Source organism: Podarcis vaucheri (assembly GCF_965113315.1).
Source record: "Podarcis vaucheri genome assembly, chromosome: 11".
NCBI lineage: Eukaryota > Metazoa > Chordata > Lepidosauria > Squamata > Lacertidae > Podarcis > Podarcis vaucheri.
In genome coordinates this window covers 25,488,971-25,508,979 of record NC_138749.1, presented here as the reverse complement: position 1 = coordinate 25,508,979, position 20,009 = coordinate 25,488,971, and the positions used below count along the sequence as shown (strand labels likewise).

At 43.7% G+C, this 20,009-nt stretch overlaps 1 protein-coding gene across 8 annotated transcripts in view; it reads left to right on the top strand.

The window, feature by feature from the left end:
- The window catches only part of ERCC8 (ERCC excision repair 8, CSA ubiquitin ligase complex subunit), a 39,334-nt gene extending 21,991 nt beyond the window's left edge, over positions 1–17,343 (top strand). For 6 of the 8 annotated variants that reach the window (XM_082242134.1, XM_082242137.1, XM_082242135.1 and 3 more), the window contains 4 exons: positions 4,872–4,996; positions 11,013–11,210; positions 14,710–14,796; positions 17,189–17,343. In XM_082242134.1, the coding sequence (XP_082098260.1) occupies positions 4,872–4,996; positions 11,013–11,210; positions 14,710–14,796; positions 17,189–17,257 (479 nt within the window). In that variant the 3' untranslated portion in view covers positions 17,258–17,343. Of the gene's footprint in view, positions 1–4,871; positions 4,997–11,012; positions 11,211–11,300; positions 11,380–14,350; positions 14,409–14,709; positions 14,797–17,188 lie in introns of those variants that run through there. The other 2 variants (XR_014224490.1, XR_014224491.1) reach the window with 2 other exon arrangements.
- The last annotated feature ends 2,666 nt before the right edge of the window (positions 17,344–20,009 follow it).

Sequence of the window (20,009 nt, the reverse complement as noted above, 5' to 3'; positions counted from 1 at the left end):
AGCCAGGCCAAAGAGCAGTGAAAGTGCCCCTTTCCCAAGTGCCAGTGCCAGAAGCTCCTCGACCTGCTCTAGTGATTGAAGTGTCGCTAGAGTTGCAAAATGGACACCCCCTAAAAATAAAGGCGCTGTTGGACTCAGGCAGCTCCTGCAATTTCATGAGCAAGGAGTTTGCGGCTGAACACCAGATACAGACTATCCCCTTAAGCAACCCCCTGCAGGTGACCACGATCGATGGCAGAGAACTGTTGGGAGGAGGCGTCAGCTTGCAGACCATCCCAATGATAATGAGGGTGGCAAGGCACACAGAACTGATAGCGTTTAATGTGGCCACCTTGGGAGGCGCTCCCATTATTTTGGGAATGAGCTGGCTAGCCCTACATGATCCGCTGGTGGGCTGGCATCAAAGAGTGGTTTCCTTCGGTTCCGCACATTGCTTAGAACACTGCAGGGGGGAAAAGGGGTCAGCAGGGGCCCAAGCCACCCTAGCGGGGACGGAAGTGATGGAGAAGGGGAAGGTGCCATCACAGTATGCTGATCTCAGCGACGTGTTCAGCGAGAAGGAAGCTGACCAACTACCCCCGCATAGGCCCTTTGATTGCCAGATCAATTTACTCCCTGGAGCACAGCTTCCTGTAGGCAGGTTGTATGCCATGTCAGACAGGGAGATGCAGGAGTTGCGAGCGTTCATTGACAAGAACCTGAAGAGAGGCTTCATCAGAGAGTCCAAGGCAGCGGGGGGTAGCCCAGTGTTTTTTGTGGATAAAAAGAACACGGACAAGCCGAGACTGGTATGTGACTTTCGGGCCCTAAATGCAGTGACAGAGCCGGTGGCTTTTCCTATGCCCAGGATTGATGATATTTTTACCAGGGTGCGAAAAGGAAAGATTTTTACAAAGCTGGACCTAAGGGGGGCGTACAACCTGATACGTATAAGGAAAGGGGATGAATGGAAGACCACCATGTTCACCCCTTTGGGGGCATTTGAATATCTCGTTATGCCTTTTGGATTACAAGCAGGCTCCGCGTGTTTTCAAGCCTTTATGAACCATGTACTGGGGCCTTTGCTCTACAAGAATTGCGTGGCCTTCTTAGATGACGTGTTGGTGTATTCGGAGAATGAGGAGCAACATGTGAGAGACGTCAGAGAAGTGTTGAGCAGGCTGCAAGCCAACAGACTGTGGGTGAAACTGGAGAAGTGTCAGTTTCATACCAAGGAGGTGGAATTCCTGGGGTACCGCTTGTCAGACAAGGGGTTGGCCATGGACCCCGGCAAGGTTCAAGCGGTGCTGGAATGGAAAACCCCCAAGACTAAGAAGGATGTGCAGAGGTTCCTAGGGTTTGGAAACTTTTATCGTAAGTTCATCCGAAACTTCGCTCACCTGACGGCGCCCATCACAGACTGTCTCAGCAGCAAAAAGAAGTTTGTTTGGACGGGGGAGGCGGAGCGAGCGTTTGAGGAACTGAAAAAGGCCTTCGCCTCTGACGAACAACTTCTACATGTGGATTTACAAAAAAAGCTGAGGGTCGAAACAGACGCTTCTGACAGAGCCATAGGGGCGGTGCTTCTTCTGCAGCCAGGGAAGGAGGGGTCCAAGTGGCGACCGTGTGCCTTCTTTTCGCGAAAGCTGAACAAATCTGAGAGAAACTACACGGTGTATGACCGGGAACTTCTTGCGATTTATGAGGCCTTCCGGAGATGGAGGCACCTACTAATTGGTGCACAACAGAAGGTGCAAGTACGCACGGACCATAAGAATCTAGAGTATTGGAGAACTGCGCGAGTGCTCAACCAACGGCAGTTGAGATGGGCCCAGGAGTTCTCCAAATTTAACTTTGAGATTTGTTACGTACCAGGCCAGGAGAACGTTAGGGCGGACGCTCTATCACGCAAACCTGAATATTTGGAGGGAGAGGGTGCACCCGAAGAGACCCATGTCATTCCCGAGGATCGCTGGGTGTGTGGGGCGGCACTGGTGGGGCTAAGGGAACTGATAGAGGGAACGGTGCAGGATGAATATGCCCAGGACAAACTCCGGGGTCTCAGGAGGGAGGGAGACAAACCCGGGGGTTTTGAGGAGAGAAACGGGGCGTTGTACTACAAGGGAGCGTTATACGTACCTGAAGGAGAATTGAGGGAAAAGGTACTCAAGCAACTGCACGATAGCCCCACAGCAGGGCATTTTGGGCAACACAAAACCATGTGGCTGGTTACCAGGGAATTCTGGTGGCCCAAGGTCAGGGAAGATGTGCGGGAGTATGTGAGAGGGTGTGACCGATGTCAACGAGCCAAGGGGGAGAGGCGGGCACCGGCAGGTTTATTAGAACCACTACCCACGCCGGAAAGACCATGGGAGGCAGTGGCAATAGATTTTATGACTGATCTGCCCAGGTCCAAAGGGAAGACAGCCATTATGGTTGTGGTAGACCTGTTAACCAAGATGGCCCACTTTATAGCCTGCTCACATGCGGTCACAGCAGAAGAAACCGCTAAATTGTTTGTGGAAAATGTGTTTAGATTGCATGGTGCCCCCTTGAGGGTGGTTTCGGACCGAGGGAAACAATTTACTTCCAGGTTCTGGAGGAAGCTCATGAGCTTATTGCATGTAGAGGTGAATTTCTCAACTGCCCGTCATCCAGAAACCAACGGGCAGGCGGAAAGAGCTAATGGTGTCCTCCAGCAATATTTGAGGTGTTATGTGAATGACAGAGAGAATGATTGGGTGGAGAAGCTGGCGTTGGCAGAATTTGCCTATAACAATGCGGAGAACGTGTCCACGGGAATGAGCCCTTTTTTGGCCAATCACGGGTGTCATCCCCGAGCCTTCCCAGGGGGGGAGGGGGAGAACTGGAGCGTTCCAGCCGCAGAACAGTTCGTTGAAGAAATGGAAGCGATCCATCGCCAGCTCCAACTTAATTTAAACAGGGCGAAGGAGGAATATAAGAGGCAGGCAGACAAAACCAGAAGGGAAGGAGAAAGCATTAGGGTGGGGGACCAGGTGTGGTTGTCCACCCAAGGGTTACCATTTAAAGGAGGTTGTAAGAAGTTAAGACCCAAAAGACTGGGCCCATTTGAAGTCACGCAACAGGTCAACCCAGTGGCTTTCAGACTCCGGTTACCTAACCACATGAAGTTGCACCCAGTGTTCCACAGATCATTGCTGTCACCGTATATAGGGGACAGAGAGGGGAGGGTCAATAGGGGACCAGCTATGGAGGAAAAAGAACACAGCTACCATGTAGCGGAGATTCTCGATTCCAGGTGGAGGGGAGAGCAAGTAGAGTATTTGGTAATGTGGGAAGGGGAGCCGGAGTCGGAAAACACCTGGGTCAGGGCAGAGGATGTAGATGACGAGGTTTTGATTGAAACTTTTCATCAGAGATTCCCTCGGAAACCCCAGCCAGTGGCGAGGTTCCGGAGGGAATACTTCGCCACCACCGACGAAGAAGAAGAGTTGGAGGGGTTCGCTGATTCCGAGGTGGAGGAGGATTCAGCGAGTCGGAACGAAGACCGATGGAGGGAAATGTTCGAGACGTCGGAAGATGAAGAGGATTCTTTTAGGGGTTTCAGCTCCTCACCGCCCAGAGGAGAGAGTAGGGGCGGGGGAGAGGGGGGCCCTGGAGGGGAGGTGGATGTCAGGGAACTGACATCGGAGGAAAGGGAAGTGGTAGGGCTCCCAGAGACTGGGAGAGAGTCAACAGCTAAAGCAGGGACCAGTAGGGGGAGCGCGGGGTCTCTGGAGGAGGATCTCAGTAATGCTGAGAGACACGCAGCAGCCCAGGCAGGAAGCAGAAGGGGAGAGAAAGGGGTGAGAGACACTTCGAGCGATAATAGCGGGGAGGTGTCAGAAGCAACTGCAGGGAGACCTATGCTTCGCCGGAAGCTGTCACGTCGTGAGTCCAGGAGACGCGTTTCCGTTAAGGAACTTCTTTGCTGGAAGCGCTTCCGCAGACAGCCACTGTCGGACTCTACAAGTGACTAGAGCAGACATGTCTGAGGAGCTCTGTCACACACAGAGGTTTGTGGGGTCGCACAAACTCTGAAGGGGCACTATTTTAAGCACAAGCAGCTAATCATCCCCTGATAGCTATTGTGTGATATTTGGGCAGAATAGCTTGCCAGTTCATTCTAACTCCCGTCCAAGCTCCCAGACAAGGACAGCAGGAAAATGGCCTCAATCCAAGCGTTTGAGGTAAACTTCCAGATCACCCTTAACTCCAGAGTGATGAATAGTTGGACTATCTGTTTACCACATAATTATCTTCTGTCAACAGGAGCTAGCAGACAGATAGCCAAACCACCATTCATCTCCCCAGAAGTCCATATGAGAATATTTCTAATCCATGATTTCTCCAGTCTCTCCCCGCCCCATTCCCTCCATGGTTTCTTCTTGAAATGGCTGCAGCCAACCAGCAAAAGAGAGACAAAGGGAAAACTGATTTGTCTGATCTCTCTTGCTCCCTCATTTGTCCGATCTCCCCCCCCCCCAGCATGGCATCTACCCAAAAATAGTTGCTGCCTACCAGAAAAGCACAAACAATGAAGTGGGCAAACTCTGGCTATTCAAATATATGAATCAACCATTCACTTAGCGATATTTGGGCATAATTCTTTATGTTCAGATAAGTGAATTCTTAGATGACGTGTGTTCTGATAGCAGGGCCCGCATTTACATGTATATCAAGTTCTTAAACATTTCAACACTTAAGCATTTGGTTTCACCCTTGGCGACAAACATTGTCACATAGTAGAATACATTGTTGCCCCATTTCCCTTCCAAACACTGCAATTAGAAATATTTTGCCGTGATGAGTTTTACATTTTGCTGTATCAAACTCTGTAGTACCCGGTGTTGTTCATATTTTCTTAACAGAAAATACAGCCCATAATGGAAGAGTTAATGGCTTGTGCTTCACAAATGATGGACTTCACCTTCTGACATTTGGTACAGATGACCGCATGAGACTCTGGAACAGTTCCAGTGGAGAGAACACATTAGTAAGTTGAGGAAGTTGTTGGGGGGGGGCAACTTAGACTGCGTACACTTTTGTTTTCATTATAACCTATGACTAAACAAGTTGGTCCTGATATTGAGGAATGTAATGTATGTGACTCCCCTATTATGCATGTTCAACTCACTCACGACCATGTATACACCATAAATGGGCCACAAAAAGGCACAAAAACTGCATGAACTGTGCAAAAAGAGTGGGGAAAACAGCTAGCAATTCTAGGAGCTTTTTCAACTACATCCTATGAGTCGTTGCACCAACCTTTGGGGCCTATGGAGAGTTGGAGTTTGAGAAAGGAGGTTTGGTGGAAGCGATTCTAGAGGAGTTTGGGGGATTCAAGTCAGCCTGGTAAGTGCTGTTGGTTTTTAAAAGGGGTTTCGAAGGGTTTCCAGAGGCTTAGAGGATGTTTATGGGCTTTTTAGATGGTGTCCCCCACTATACGCAATTTCACATATACACACAGTACCCAGGAAACATAATCTTGTTCTCTTGCACACTGTGCAACCCATGTTATGAGACTTTTTCAGGTCACTTGGAAATATTTATCTTGCAGCTTGATCTCTGGAATGATACTGTAATCTCCACTGCCTCAGACTTGGCTGTCACAGATGTTGTAATGGTAGAATTAACTTCTTAATAACTTAATTTGTTTGCCCTTTCAATCAAGTGTTAAAAAGAAACTCTGTAAGAGCCACTTGTTGAACAGCAGAGGGCTGGGCACTCCACAGTGGACAAAATTCTGTTTTCCCATCCATCCTTACCATCAGGCTATTGATTTTCATAAACTGCTACACTGAGGTGTAGCAAACTTTCAATCTACCTGCTGTTTCCCATCCCTGGAAGGCAGCAGAGTATGGGAACCTGGACACACCCAACAGAACATGCCTTATATGTTTTACTGCCACTGTCACAGGCAGTATGCCCCTGAATACCCATTGCTGGGAATCACAATAGGAGAGAGTGCTGTTGTTTTGAGGTCCTGATTTTGAGCTTCCCATAGGCATCTGGTTGGTCATGGTGAGAATAAGATGCTGATCTAGATGGGCCATTGACCTGACTCACCAAGCTCTTCTTATGTTCTCACATGGCTTGAATTCTAACTTCCCTTCTGTGAACTGCACACATTCATGGTAGGCCATGCCACCATCTTCCCTCTTCAGCTTCCTGTACCTTTGAAAATATGCTCTTGAGGGTTGTAAGACAATGGGGAAGCTTTGAAAAATGCTGCAGGGATCTGCAAAAGGAATGAGAAATCACTCTGCCTTGTGAAATGGAAGAGCAGCTCAGGTTCCAAGTCAGTGTATTTAAAGTACATTTCCACAAATTTTGTATTTTCATTTATTTTATTTTATTTCTGTGTCGCTTTTCACTCACATGAGTCACAAAGTGGCTTACATACAATAAATAATAAATAATAACACCTCAGAACATCGCAATTACAACACAAATCGGTTTCCAGCCATGCCCACGATCAATGGGGATTGTTCTTCGCAGTCCTCCAGGGGCTAGGAAGAAGTTCAGGCAGGGAAAAGGGAGGAAATGAGGCAGAAATACTCTTGATGCTCTCCAGTGGGGTCTGGGGAGTTCACTGCATCCTGCAGGGCGATCAGGGAGTGTGCCCCTGCCATGGACGACCCTCCATTACCAGCATAATTTGGGGAAGGTTCTTCCTTAATCTGGATAATTGGCATTCATCAAGAGGCGCTTCCAAAGCATCATATCCAAATTGATCAGCTGCCAAAAGAACTGAGACTGGTTTTCTGAAGGTATTTGAAAGCTTTTCTGAAGCTTGAGTATCTCTACAACAGCTGTGAAAGGAAATGGGGAGGACAAGGTGCTTTGTGCTTTCTTATGGTTTTCTCATGGTCTTTTTCTCTCCTGTCCTCTACACAACGAAGAGGCGTGTGTAGTTGCTACTCTGCTTGTCACTTTGAGGGGGGGGGCTTCTAATTTATGCTTTACAAGGAATTTAATAAGGTTCCACGCCCCCTCGACCAAGGGTGAATGGACTTTATTTACGACCACTTCTGGATGGGGGTGTTGTTGGATAAATGCAGTGAGGAAAAGGGGATATGACCCACAGCTGGACAGTTGTTGAAGAGTGGCTGAAGCTGAGAAAATATTTTGCTGTGTGTTGTGTGCCAAAAAAGAATTGCAAAGGGAAATTTAATGGCGGAAGTCTGAAAAGTTCACTCCGCGAGTTATCTATGGCTGTGGTTCTCATGTTAGTTCGATAACAGCGGAATGGAATGAAATGTGACCTTATACCACTCAGACCAACACTGCAAAGAATGGAACAACAAGAGAAGGAACTGAACTCTTTTAACACGCCAGGTCTGGAATGAAATGAAGATAAAGACTACACACGTGAAATGGATTATAAATATATAAGATGTAACCGAGGTTGCTGTTTGTAAGGTGAAAAAGCGGACAGCTGGAAGAATGGCTTAATGACAAGTGAAGAATGTCAACTGGAGACTAAATAAGAAAGGAAGCAGTGAAAGGGGAATATCTTGGACATACGATTGTAACGGAAATGAGAAACCTGAGTTTAAGAAATTGTATTAAAGTAATTTGTTTCGATTTTTAATAATTGGGGGGGATAAAAATAATTTTAAAAAACAATTACAATACAAATCATATAAAATAATTTACAAATAATCAGTAAAACAATTACAGAACATCAGTAAAACAACCACCGTCTATAAAACACTATTTACAAAGCAACTTAAAAAATAGGCTAAACAGCACAGCCACAAGAAAAGTCACATTATAAAATTCACAAAGCATTACAACAGTCATATTCCACAGAACATTATCAACAGCATTAACAAACTGACAACCAAACACAGACTAAGCACTGTTGAATTCACATATATTCTGGATTAATTCTTGTTAAAGAAAATGAATATATTACCTTTTTTAAACTCAAGACCCCATTGCTGCAATCAGCTCTTAAAAATTAAAAGTCCATCTTGTCTCCTTAGAAGAAAATAACTACAAACAAATCTTTAAACATACCTTCCTTTAGTTGCATGTAAACAACTCTGGAAAGTGTCATGAAAACCAGAAGAAGTGCCCATAAATATTTTGTGGTCTGATCTGAGTTACAGTAAATGGCATACAACAGTATGTCAAAATCTTGATGCCTGAGTTGTGGGTTGATTTTCCCTGTAGCAGTTGTATGTACAACAATGTGTATAGCTCCAGTGAGCTAGCATGTACAAACATAGTAGTAGTGTTTATCTGGATTTTGGTCTGCATCTTCTTCAAGGCTGTTCTGTGACATTTGAAGCCAAAGTCATTGAGCAGTGGAAGGAAACCTCTGTGTCACGGGTGTCTTCATTTGGCCTGCCAGGCTGTTTTGAGCAAGCCACACTCACCTCCCCTATACTTGACATCAGGTGTGTGGCAAGTAACGATTCCGTTTGGCTTTCCTGTCCTGATGTGTTGGTGTCATCAGAGATCTTGCTGCATGGCATGACAGTAGTTTTCCAAACAATTTGGCCTCCAGCAAAGAACAGATGTTAGCTCTAAATGATGATACAGCAGTGAGCTACTCCTGAAAATATTTCTGATTGCACCATCCAACTCATTGAAATGAATCTACAATTTATTTAATCCATGTTTATGTTGCACAAATGGGTGGCTGCTTCTGAAACTTTGTGTGTCATATTTTCAGCATTTGTTGCTGTGATCCCATAATCAAAGGTATTTGAGGGAGCAATTATATTCTTGAATCCTGAATCTTCCAGAAGGGTAATCGCCTTCCACTGCATGTTACAAGATCTACAAATTTAATTCATCACTATTCACTTGAACTCTTCCTGTGAAAAGCTGCATATAAAGTACTTTGCAAAGAGACAGTGGACTTTTTCTTCTGTAATTCACCATATATTCTTGTTATCTTTCTCTTTGAAACAAAAGTTTATTGCATTATTCCAGGTGATATCTCTGTGCATGCCTTTCATGTTGTCTGTTTTCCAATTCCCTACCATGCTGTACAGTAAGCCACTGGAAACTGCATGTATAATTCCAACTAGGAAAGACAATCTGCTGAAAGCAAGAGGAGTTATTCTTGCTTTTATTTTCTTCTCCCTTGGGCAAACAAAACTTGCTGTTAGTTGTAATGTCAGGTTAAATGTTTCAGCCTATATCAACTTTATTGCACATCACCAATACAGTAAGTGGATCTCTGCTTGTTTCATGAATCATCTTCCCTTTTTCTCACTCTGACTTACTTTTAATTTAAGAAGCAGAAAGAATTTTCACAAGTGAGTAATTTGTTTCAGCTGAAAAAATGAACAGAAGGTTTTTCCAGGGCCAGATCAGCATCCCAACCTCTGACATTTCCTCCAGGCCTCTGGTTTGGAGACTAATCTAGGTTTCTGGTTGCTCTTTCCTGCAGCCACACAAGGCTTCACTGCTCAAGTAGAACCAAAAATTAAGTTTCTACAATAATATTCCCCCTTGGATTCAGTTATTGGGTTATAATTTTTCAACAGATTACCTCCGCTGGGATTTAGCTCCTGACACACAATGTATTTGATGTTCCTTTATTTCAGTTGCAGTGATGCTTCCATAAATTAAATGGGTAGTATTTAACCTCATCTTCACACAGCTGCCTAACTCACTAGTTACTATGACAGCTGTGGTTTCCCTCGTGTCCCTTGTCTAAGACCTGGACAAGACAGTTGACTTTGAAGATGATCCAAAAGCTATGGTTAACGCAGGATACAAGCTGGTCAGATTCTGAGACAAGTTAAAAAATTTCTAGTCTTTAAAAGAGTTTATCTGGTTGCCTGACCATGTCCAAGTCCAATTCAGAGAACTCGTTCTTACTTTTAAAGCCCTAAGTCAGAGGTGGCCAACTCCCAAGAGACTGTGATCTACACGCAGAGTTAAAAACTGGCAGTGGGTTCAGGTCAAAGTTGTTGAGCTTCTTTTTATGGGCTGCAGGGCTAAAATGTTTAACTTTTTTTAGGGGAGCCAAAGTTATTGGGCTTCTTTGGGAGGGAGCCAGTGATCTACCACAGATGTCCAGTGATCTACTGGTAGATCACGATCTACCTGTTGGATGTGCCTGCCCTAAGTGGTTAGGGCCCCAGGTAGAGTCTGCTTCTATATCAACCTGGTTGTGTTCCAAGGGCACCAAAAGCTCAATGGTGAGGAATGAAGGGACTGGGCTGGCACACCCGGGACATTAGGGATAGGGCACTGTGTGCTCCCGTCATGCACAATAGGGCTCATACAGTATGCCACCCAGGCAATATTATGCAAAACAGAGAATTTTATAATCTGGACATCACACTAGAGATAGCCAGATACAGTTGTGCCTTGGTTTTTGTATGCCTTGTGACTTGAACGTTTTGGCTCCCAAACGCCGCAAACCTGGAAGTAAGTAAGGTTTGCGAACGTTTTCGGGAAGCCGAACATCCAACGCGGCTTCCGATTGAGTGCTCCTGCAGCCAATTGGAAGCTGCGCCTTGGTTTTTGAATGTTTTCGGAAGTCAAACGGGCTTCTGGAGCAGATTCCGTTGGAGAACCAAGGTACGGCTGTACTAAAAAACATATCCTTGCCTGTAAGAATGCATGGACTCTGCCATGTCTTTGTGATCAAAATACATGTGCACCAGCTTAGTAAACACAGGTGAGTCTAGTCCAGCTGGTTAATGGTTTGGTTGCCTTTCTGGGAATATACTGCATATATATTATGGTCTGTTCAAGACCAGTTAAATAGTCTTCAGGAAAGAGAATCTACTCCTGCTGGCTAGCTGCTTCCCCTTTTGATCTCACGTTTTGTTCTGATGCTATCAAGTTACAAGATAACCCTGAGCCATCAACGTCAAATCTGAAACTCTATAAAATGTGACAGGTGTGTGAGTATGCATTGAACAGTATAATGACAGGAAGTGAGCTACAGCTTGTAAATGTAAGGAATGATCATCGTATACCTGCATTGTGACAATAGAAGTTAGCTTTAAAATCTTGTATCTTTACAGGTGAATTACGGGAAGGTGTGCAATGAAAGTAGAAAAGGACTCAAATTTACAGTCTCGCATGGCTGCAGTCCGGAATTTGCATTTGTGCCATACGGTAGCACTATTGCTATTTATACAATTTACTCAGGAAATCGAATGGCTATGCTTGGGGGACATTATAGTTCTGTCGACTGCTGTGTCTTTCATCCTAATTTTCAGGTAAGTGAAGTCCTCTGGCTGATTTTTAGGCTATTTAGCCTAAAAACAGACCAGTTATGTTTAATGGCCTTTCACTTTTGTTTGCCTCAGTACCCGATAATAAGAGATATACTGCATCTGTACATGAAGGATCTTCTTTGCTGTTATGACTGATGGGCCAGGAGGAGTGGTCAGTATTATCTGAAAGGGTTCAAGTAAATAAATTACTGCATTAGCAATGAGTAGTTCTCACTGTGAAGAAGCATCTTAATTGTGTTTTAAAAACACACACCCTAAAAATAATTAATACTCAAAAGTGATAGATATGAGGGTTATAGGTTTCACACCTTTTGCCTAATTAGAGTTCATGAGTGCTCAAATTGACTGACAAATATCCATAATGTATTGAAATAATGTTTGGGAGCATCCCTGAAAAGATACATAAAATTATTTGTAGAGATTGAGGTTTGCTCTCTCTTCGGCCTATTATATATACCAAAAATACTAATTTAGCTTGCTGTCTGATGCTGAATAGTGATACGTTGTATCTCTATTGAGGTAACATTTCTCATATAAAACAATACAGTGGTACCTCGGATTAAGTACTTAACTAGGTACTTAACTTTTTTTATATAGCCAATGACCATAATGAAATTATTAGCCATTGCGGCCATCAGTAAAGAGTAGCTTTCAATGAAAAAACACCCCAATGTTTTGTTTTTGTTTTTTAAATACAACTAAAGGCACATAATGGTGCTCAAGTGTGAACACAAGTTGGCTATGATGCTAAGCAGGACAGACATTGTATAACACTCTCCTAACCGTAACATTTTATCTTAATCTGTGTGTTTCTAATGGGACATCTAATATGGAATTGCCACCAGCACAGCTATTAAACATATGGAATCCTAACTTGAAAGGCTGGCAGCATGGTGTAACATTTATGCAAGAACTGACGTAAATTATAATGGTTTGCTGGCCTCAATAAAGGCTTCCTTGTGCCTAGCAATTTGCCTGATTGAGCTGTGCACACATGCAGCGCCCTAACTGTATTCAGATTCCATGGGAAATATTTTTAGATTGTGATGTGAAAAGAGGCGAGGTTGCTAAAGCTGCTTTGCTCCATTTAGAAATGAATTGACTTGTTAAAAAAAGCCTTTTCCCCTGAAGTGTCTTGTCCCAACACCTCTAGAATCAAGTCATTTAAAAAAAGATTCATTTGTAAGCTTTTGAGAACTGCTGTAGCCGCTTTGTGCCACAGCTGAAATGGTATCCTGAGTCTGCCTTGATTGCCACTATCATTATTATTTATTGAATTTGTTAGTCACTGATTTTCCCCAAGGCAACCCAGAGCAATTTACAACCAAACAACTAAGCTATTGTCCATGGGACACCTTTTTTTTTTTTTAGTCTGAGATCCTTATTCCTTTGTGGGCATCCTTCTGGGTGCTATATACCAATAGTGAGTGTGGCCAGAAAACAGGTGGATGGGGCAAAAGATGTGTGGCTTACTCTTGTATGATAGGTTGCATTTCAAGCATGCAAAGGCCAGAGGTTTCTATACATACCATAGGAGCCAACTCCTAGGGGGCAGTGGGAGCTTTAGCCCCCACAATAAAATTATTGTGGAGGCTAGGCCCCCACAAAGTTGATGGGCATTGCCATTCAAATAGTGTGTTTGCACTGGGTCATGTGATCGATTATGTGGGTTGGGGTGGGGCTTACCTGGGCCTGTATTACACTGATACTCTAAAACCAAAATAAGCTTTAAGATAAGCTTGCCATGGATTCCTAGCCCTAGTTATTAATATCTAGTTAGTGTTTTGGAAAAAATTCCGGGGTGAGAGACTACTCAACAGCCCAGCTCATCGGGGTGCAAGTCCCCTGCAGGTCTATGCAGTCAGTAAAAGAAGGAAGTTCCAGACAAGTAATTTGGAGCAAAACAGCGGTCAGTAGACCACAATCTTTATTGTTGCGCAACAGGTCCCCACAGGAGTGAGGACCCCGAGCATGGGGTGACATCCTCTTTTAAAACTTTCCTCTTTCCCCCAGAATACACTTTGAGCAGCATCATTGATACATCATCACTACATCACAGGCATGTCACAAATGGGGCAGGGTATACAAGGCTTACACAAGTTCAACATTAGGTCACTTTATCAGACACCTTTCTCAACACCAAAAGAACAATAAAACTCTTTACATATCCTTGCCCTCAGAACTTGTCTGGAGTTGGGCTTTCAGAACACCTGACTTGCTAAACTGCCTCTGCGGATGTCTCTTGTTGCCCCCTTGGTCACTCCCTGGGTGGGGTGCCGTGTATGTGTTCTCACGCTTGGGGAGTTATGGCAGGATGCCCTGTTCCTGCTGCCTACAGTGATTTCCTGCTTCTTGGTTCAGGGAGGGAGGTGGAGCCCAAATTCACCTTTCTTTAAAGGTTAAAATGGCGTTGGAATGAGGAGAGTCGGTTAAAGTATGGATTTTCTACAAATTTATAAATCTAGGTATTTTCCCTGACCTGTCAAGTCGAAAGGATATACAGTGGTACCTCGTGTTGCATGACCTCCAGGTTATGGAATCTTTGGGCAACAGCCGCGACAAACCCGGAAGTATATACTTCTGGGTTTCGCTGCATGCACAGAAGTGCAACATGCTCATGCACAGAAGCGGTGCCTCTAGTTACGGATTCTCAGGGTGTGCACGGCACCCCGAAACAAATAAAATCTGTAACCAGAGGTACCACTGTATTCAGGCATAATATTTGTAACATTGTAACAACTTTAAAGATGCCCCCCCCCCCCGTTTGTCATTTCCGTAACATTAGTTAATTAGACCTCATTTTGCTTTACTCTACTGATTAACATCAGTTCAACCTTTGGCCTATAGCAGGTCATGAATCATAATAAGTTAAAGTAAACATAAGTCAATTCATAAGTGAGATAGAATAAACTTGTTTATTGCCTGTTTGTCTGTGCTCTGAGAGCCTTTTTGGCTGAATAGCAGGGTAAAAATACTTTAAGCAGGTAAGATGAAGTAGATGGAAATAAAAAATTCAACAAACTTAAGTTATTTATCAGTGTTTTTAAAATAAAATTACTACAGAAAAAGAATTGTAATTTAGGTGCTATACTTTTTAAAAGTTACTTTATATTTTCATGCAGGACTAATCCTGTAATCCCCTCATCTACAACTTCAATACAACTATGTTGCTTTTAGGAGGTATGCGAATAGAATTGTGCTTAGCTTCAGTGTGACTTTGCAGCAAATGACTTGAGATCCAGCCTTAAATGCACTTCCTGGGAGTATGTCCCTCTTGCCCTTTGTGGGATTTGGGAATAAACATGCTCAAGATTACACTATTAGTCCCACTGAAGTTGCTATAATTGGGAGAAGACTCCAGTGTGGATAATTTACTTCCTTTCCTCAGATCCCCCTCCCACAATTCCTATTTTGCCTCAAGCTCGCCTTCTTCAGTATTCAGTAACTGATCTGTGACTTTTTGTTGCTTTCTTCATGGCAGGAACTTTATAGTGGTGGGAGAGACGGCAATATCCTTGCCTGGGTACCATCTCTGAGAGAGCCAGAGCCTGAAGATACTTCTGAAGAGGTAAATAGCTTTTTAGTAGAGCAAGATGAGAACTAGAGCATCTGTACACAAGGGATATATTCTGTGCATGATAGTAAAGGAAGAAATCCCTGCATGTGAGCAATGAAGTCATTGTAAGAAAGATTTCTCACTGACATGGCTGGGATGATGGATTGTAGCTCCATAAGCCTGAACAAGGTATCCATTCAGTTTAGGCTGCTGTAATGCAGGAACTGATACATCGTGTTCCTCTGCAGAACCATCACATCAGTACTGGATAATAGTTAATAGAAATCAGAGTATGGCATTCCAGGTCCTGGAATTGTGTGGAATCCTATATGTTATGTGTTGTTGTTGTTGTTGTTTATTACTTATACCCCACCCATCTGACTGAGCCTCCCCAGCCACTCTGGGCAGCTTCCAACAGAATATTTAAAACACAATAAAATATCAAACATTAAAAACTTGCCTAAACAGGGCTGCCTTCAGATGTCTTCTAAAAGTCAGATAGTTGTTTATTTCCTTGACATCTGATGGGAGGGTATTCCACAGGGCCGGTGCCACTACCGAGAAGGCCGTCTGTCTGGTTCCCTGTAACCTCATTCTCACAGTGAGGGAACCACCAGAAGGCTCTCGGCGCTGGACCTCAGTGTCCTGGCAGAACGATGTGGGTGGAGACGCTCCTTCAGGTATACTGGGCTGAGGCCGTTTAGGGCTTTAAAAGTCAGCACCAACACTTTTAATTGTGCTCGGAAACATACTAGGAGCCAACGTAGGTCTTCCAGGACTGGTGTTATATGCTCTCAGTGGCTGCTCACAGTCACCAGTCTAGCTGCCACATTCTGGATTGGTTGTAGTTTCTGGGTCACCTTCAAAGGTAGAGTGCATTGCAATAGTCCAAGTGGGAGATAAGTAGAGCATGCACCACTCTGGCAAGACAAGTCTCAGCTTGTGTACCAGATGGAGCTGGTAGACAGCTGCCCTGGACACAGAAATCACATGCATCCCAACATGTGCAAAGTACTGTTCTGTCCCCACCCTTCTTTTTTTGGCCCTGCTGTCCATCTAGATCCAGTTGGCATGTCCCCTCCCTTCTGCATTTAGCCTTTCCTTTATAAATAATAAAATTATTATTGTTGTGGTCAGGGAAATTAAAATGTCTTGAGAACTTAAGATACAGAATAAAATTCATGCAGAACTGTGGGGGGGGGGGACTGGCTTGATTCCACAAATGCAACTGCATTTAGAATACTCTGTACAGTTCTGGTCACCTTAAGACTTGGAGAACATTTAGAAAAGGACAATCAAAATGATCAAGGGGACTGAGTGGCACCCTATGAGGAAAGGTTGCCGCATTTGGATTTAGAGAAAAGGTGAGAAAAGGGAAGGCTTTCCAGAGTGAGAGACTGGAAGGAGAAAGGAAAGCTCCCAGGTGAGAGCTGAGTCTACCACTGTCTTTGTGTGACAAAACTTTTGAGGGAGGACTCTGCATCTCCTTTTCTCTTTTTCTCTCTGTTTTTGTTTTTGTTTTTATTTATGCTGGTTTCTTTTGTCTTATTGTCTTCTCTCTCTCTCTCTCTCTCTCTCTCTCTCTGTGTGTGTGTGTGTGTGTGTTGTTTACTGTGCTTTTTTTCTTTAAAAAATGTTAAGGGGTACTCTCACTTTGACACAAGAAAATCACCATTTTATTGTTCAAATCGGGAAAAATAAATACAGTAAATGGACAAAAGTACAAAGATTCACTAACTGTTTCAGGGTATGTGTACCCCTGCATCCCCCCAGAAAAAAGCACTGCCTATACCCATATATTTCAGGGTGGTTCACAAAAAAAGTTTTTTTAAAAAGAAAAGGTGAGTAAGAGGTGACAGGATAGAATCACAGAATTGTAGAGTTGGAAGCGACCAAAGGGTCATCTAGTCCAACTCTCTGCAATGCAGGAATATCTTGCTCAATGTGGGCTAGAACCCAAGACCCTGTGATTAAGAGTCTTCTGCTCTACTAACTGAGCTACTCTCAGTCCTACGCATGGCATGGGAAAAGTGAATAGAGGAGTTTTTCTCCCTCTCTCATAATACAAGAACTCATGGACAGCCATCCAATGAAGCTGAATGTTGCAATCATATAGTCAGAAGATTCAGGGCAGGAAAAAAACAAAGTACTTCTAGTACATGGTTAAACCATAGAACTCCCACAGCAGACAGTGATTACTACAAATTTGGGTGGTTTTAAAAGAGGATTGCCGAAATCCACGCCTCCACTGTCAGAGACAGGACATCTGATTACCAGTTTCTGTGGGCAGAATGCTGTTGTGCTCTTGCTTGTGTGCTTCCCACAGGCGTCTGGTTGGCTACTGTGAGAACAGAATGGCGGACTAGATGGAATCGCTGATGGAATCTTCTCTTCTTTTTTCCAGTTGCGGCCTCAGCAGCGCCTGAATCCTGCTTATGAAGATGCATGGAGCAGCAGCGATGAGGATGGATGAATTCTTAATAGGTTGTTGACATGAAACATTCAGCTATGCACAGTATTTTCTGAAGAAAGAATATTAAACCACGGGTCCAGACAACAGCCTTTTGTTTCAACTGTGTAGTGTTTCTTGTTTTAAAATAATACCAGATTTTTATGTTCTGTTTGGCACTTCATAAAAACAGGCCTGCTGGATAACGCAATTCCATGAGTTCCTGTGGTCTGAGGCAGAAATGCTTTTGAATACCAGTTGCTAGAAACTGCAGGAGGGGAGAGTATTGCAGGTTTCCCACAGGCACCTGGTGGGCCACTGTGAGAACAGGATGTTGGACTGATCCTGCAGGCTCTTGTGTTCTTATCTGTGATGCTGGACTCCAGTTCCCTTGGGCTATTCTGGCTGGGGCTGATGGGAGTTTTAGTCCATCAACATCTCAAGGGTCACAGGTTCCCCACCTGAACCTAAAGTATTTTTGAGGATGTCCCGAGGCAAAACTCTTCAGTTCTTCAGGAATAGTGCTTCAGAATTGTAGGTGATCAGCTGGCAAGCGTTAAACTAATCATTTTGCCCCCAAGGCCTTACACTTTCTTGAAGGCCTGGCATCTGACATAGTTCAGATTCTAAAAGAATCAAAGCTCAAAAATACTACTCACCGTCGAAAAATGAGCTTTTCAAGCTTATCAAGGGTGCAATGAGATTAAGGGCCTCTATCTGAACAATAATTTGATCATTTGATTGTCCTTTTTACCGATTGTTGTCTTTGTAATTGTATATATTTCTTGTTTTATGTTGCTATAGCTGTTGGCTAATACAAATAAAGTTTATCTATCTATCTAATGAGCTTTTCTAGAGCACAGTTAATCTCCCAATGTTTTTCTAAAGTCATATCATGGCGAATTATCTCTCCTAGCAACTCAAGGTTACAGCTTCAGCACCTTCTTCATCTTCCCACTTCTGACCTCCAAAATGAACATTGTGTACTGTTTACTGGCACTGCTTATTACTTCTATTTGGCAGGCAGTAAGACATACTGTATTTTTCCATGTGTAAGACGGCCCTATGTATAAGACGCCCCCTATTTTGGGGGACTCCAAATTGAGAAAACACCCCCTCAGCACTACCCGTGTATAAGACTAGCCCCAATTTTACACCTAATTTTTTGGTTTAAAAAAACCCTAGTCTTATACATGGAAAAATACAGTAATTGAAATCTCTGTGCACTGCAAGCAAGTCTGTTTGGATCTGGGTCCAAGCCTGAAATATTTCTGTCTTGAGAAGTTCTCGATGTATACAGTAAATTTGTTTACATTTCAGAATTGGCTGAAAAGCTTGGTTGTGTTTCAGGGACTATACACTGGTTTTGTGTTGTAATGACTGTCAGCCCACTAGAAGTGGGAATGTGCAGAAGTGTTGCATTAACCAACATGAAATAGGAAAGACCTAGTGGTGGGAGGAAAAAATCCTTAAATAAGAGACACGGGGGAATGATTAATGGTCTTCAATGTCTGTACACTAATGCGCAAAGCATGGGAAATAAACAAGATGAGCTTGAGCTCTTGGTACAGCAAACTAAATATGACATAATAGGCATCACTGAAACCTGGTGGGATAAGTCCCATGATTGGAATGTAATAATGGGGGGATACAATCTATTTCAGAGAAACAGACCAGACAAGAAAGGAGAAGGAGTGGCGTTATATGTCAGGGATGTGTATACCTGTGAAGAGATCCAAGATTTAGATCCTCAAAGCCAAAGTGAGAGCATTTGGGTCAAAATTAAGGGAGAGAAGAATAACAGAGACCTCATTGTGGGAGTTTACTATAGATCCCCAAGCCAAACGGAGGACATAGATGATGCCTTCCTGGAACAGATGGCCAAGCATGCAAAAGGAAGGGAGATAGTAGTAATGGGGGACTTCAATTACCCGGATATTTGTTGGACGTCAAACTCAGCCAAGAGCATAAGGTCAAACAGATTCCTCACTGGCCTTGCAGACAACTTCATTGTCCAGAAAGTGGGAGAAGCAACAAGAGGAACAGCCATTTTAGATCTGGTCCTAACCAATGTTGATGACCTGGTTAGTGGGGTAGAAGTGGAAGGATCATTAGGCGCGAGTGATCATGCTCTTCTGAAGTTTACTATACAGCGGAAAGGAGCAGCCAAGCATACTAGGACTCAATTTCTTGACTTTAAGAAAGCCGACTTCATAAAACTTAGGGAAGTGCTGGGTGAGATCCCATGGACAACAATACTAAAAGGAAAGGGAGTTCATGATGGCTGGGAGTTTGTTAAGAGGGAGATACTACGAGCACAACGTCAGGCAATACCAATGAGACGGAAACATGGAAGGTGCCTAAAGAAGCCAGGGTGGCTATCTAAAGAACTTTAAACTGAATTAAGATTAAAAAAGGATGTGTACAAAAAATGGAAAAGGGGGGAACCACCAAAGAGGAATTCAAACAAATAGCCAGCACGTGTAGACACAAAGTCAGAAAAGCTAAAGCACAGAATGAACTCAGGCTTGCTAGAGAGTTTAAAAGCAACAAAAAAGGCTTTTATGGGTATGTTCGTAGCAAAAGGAAGAACAAAGAAACAATGGGGTCACTCAGAGGAGAAGATGGTGAAATGCAAACAGGGGACACAGAAAGGGCTGAACTACTCAATGCCTTCTTTGCCTCAGTCTTCTCCGATAAAGAAAACAATGCCCGACCTGAAGAATTTGGAGCAAATGATTCAGCAAAGGAAACACAGCCCAGAATAACTAAGGAG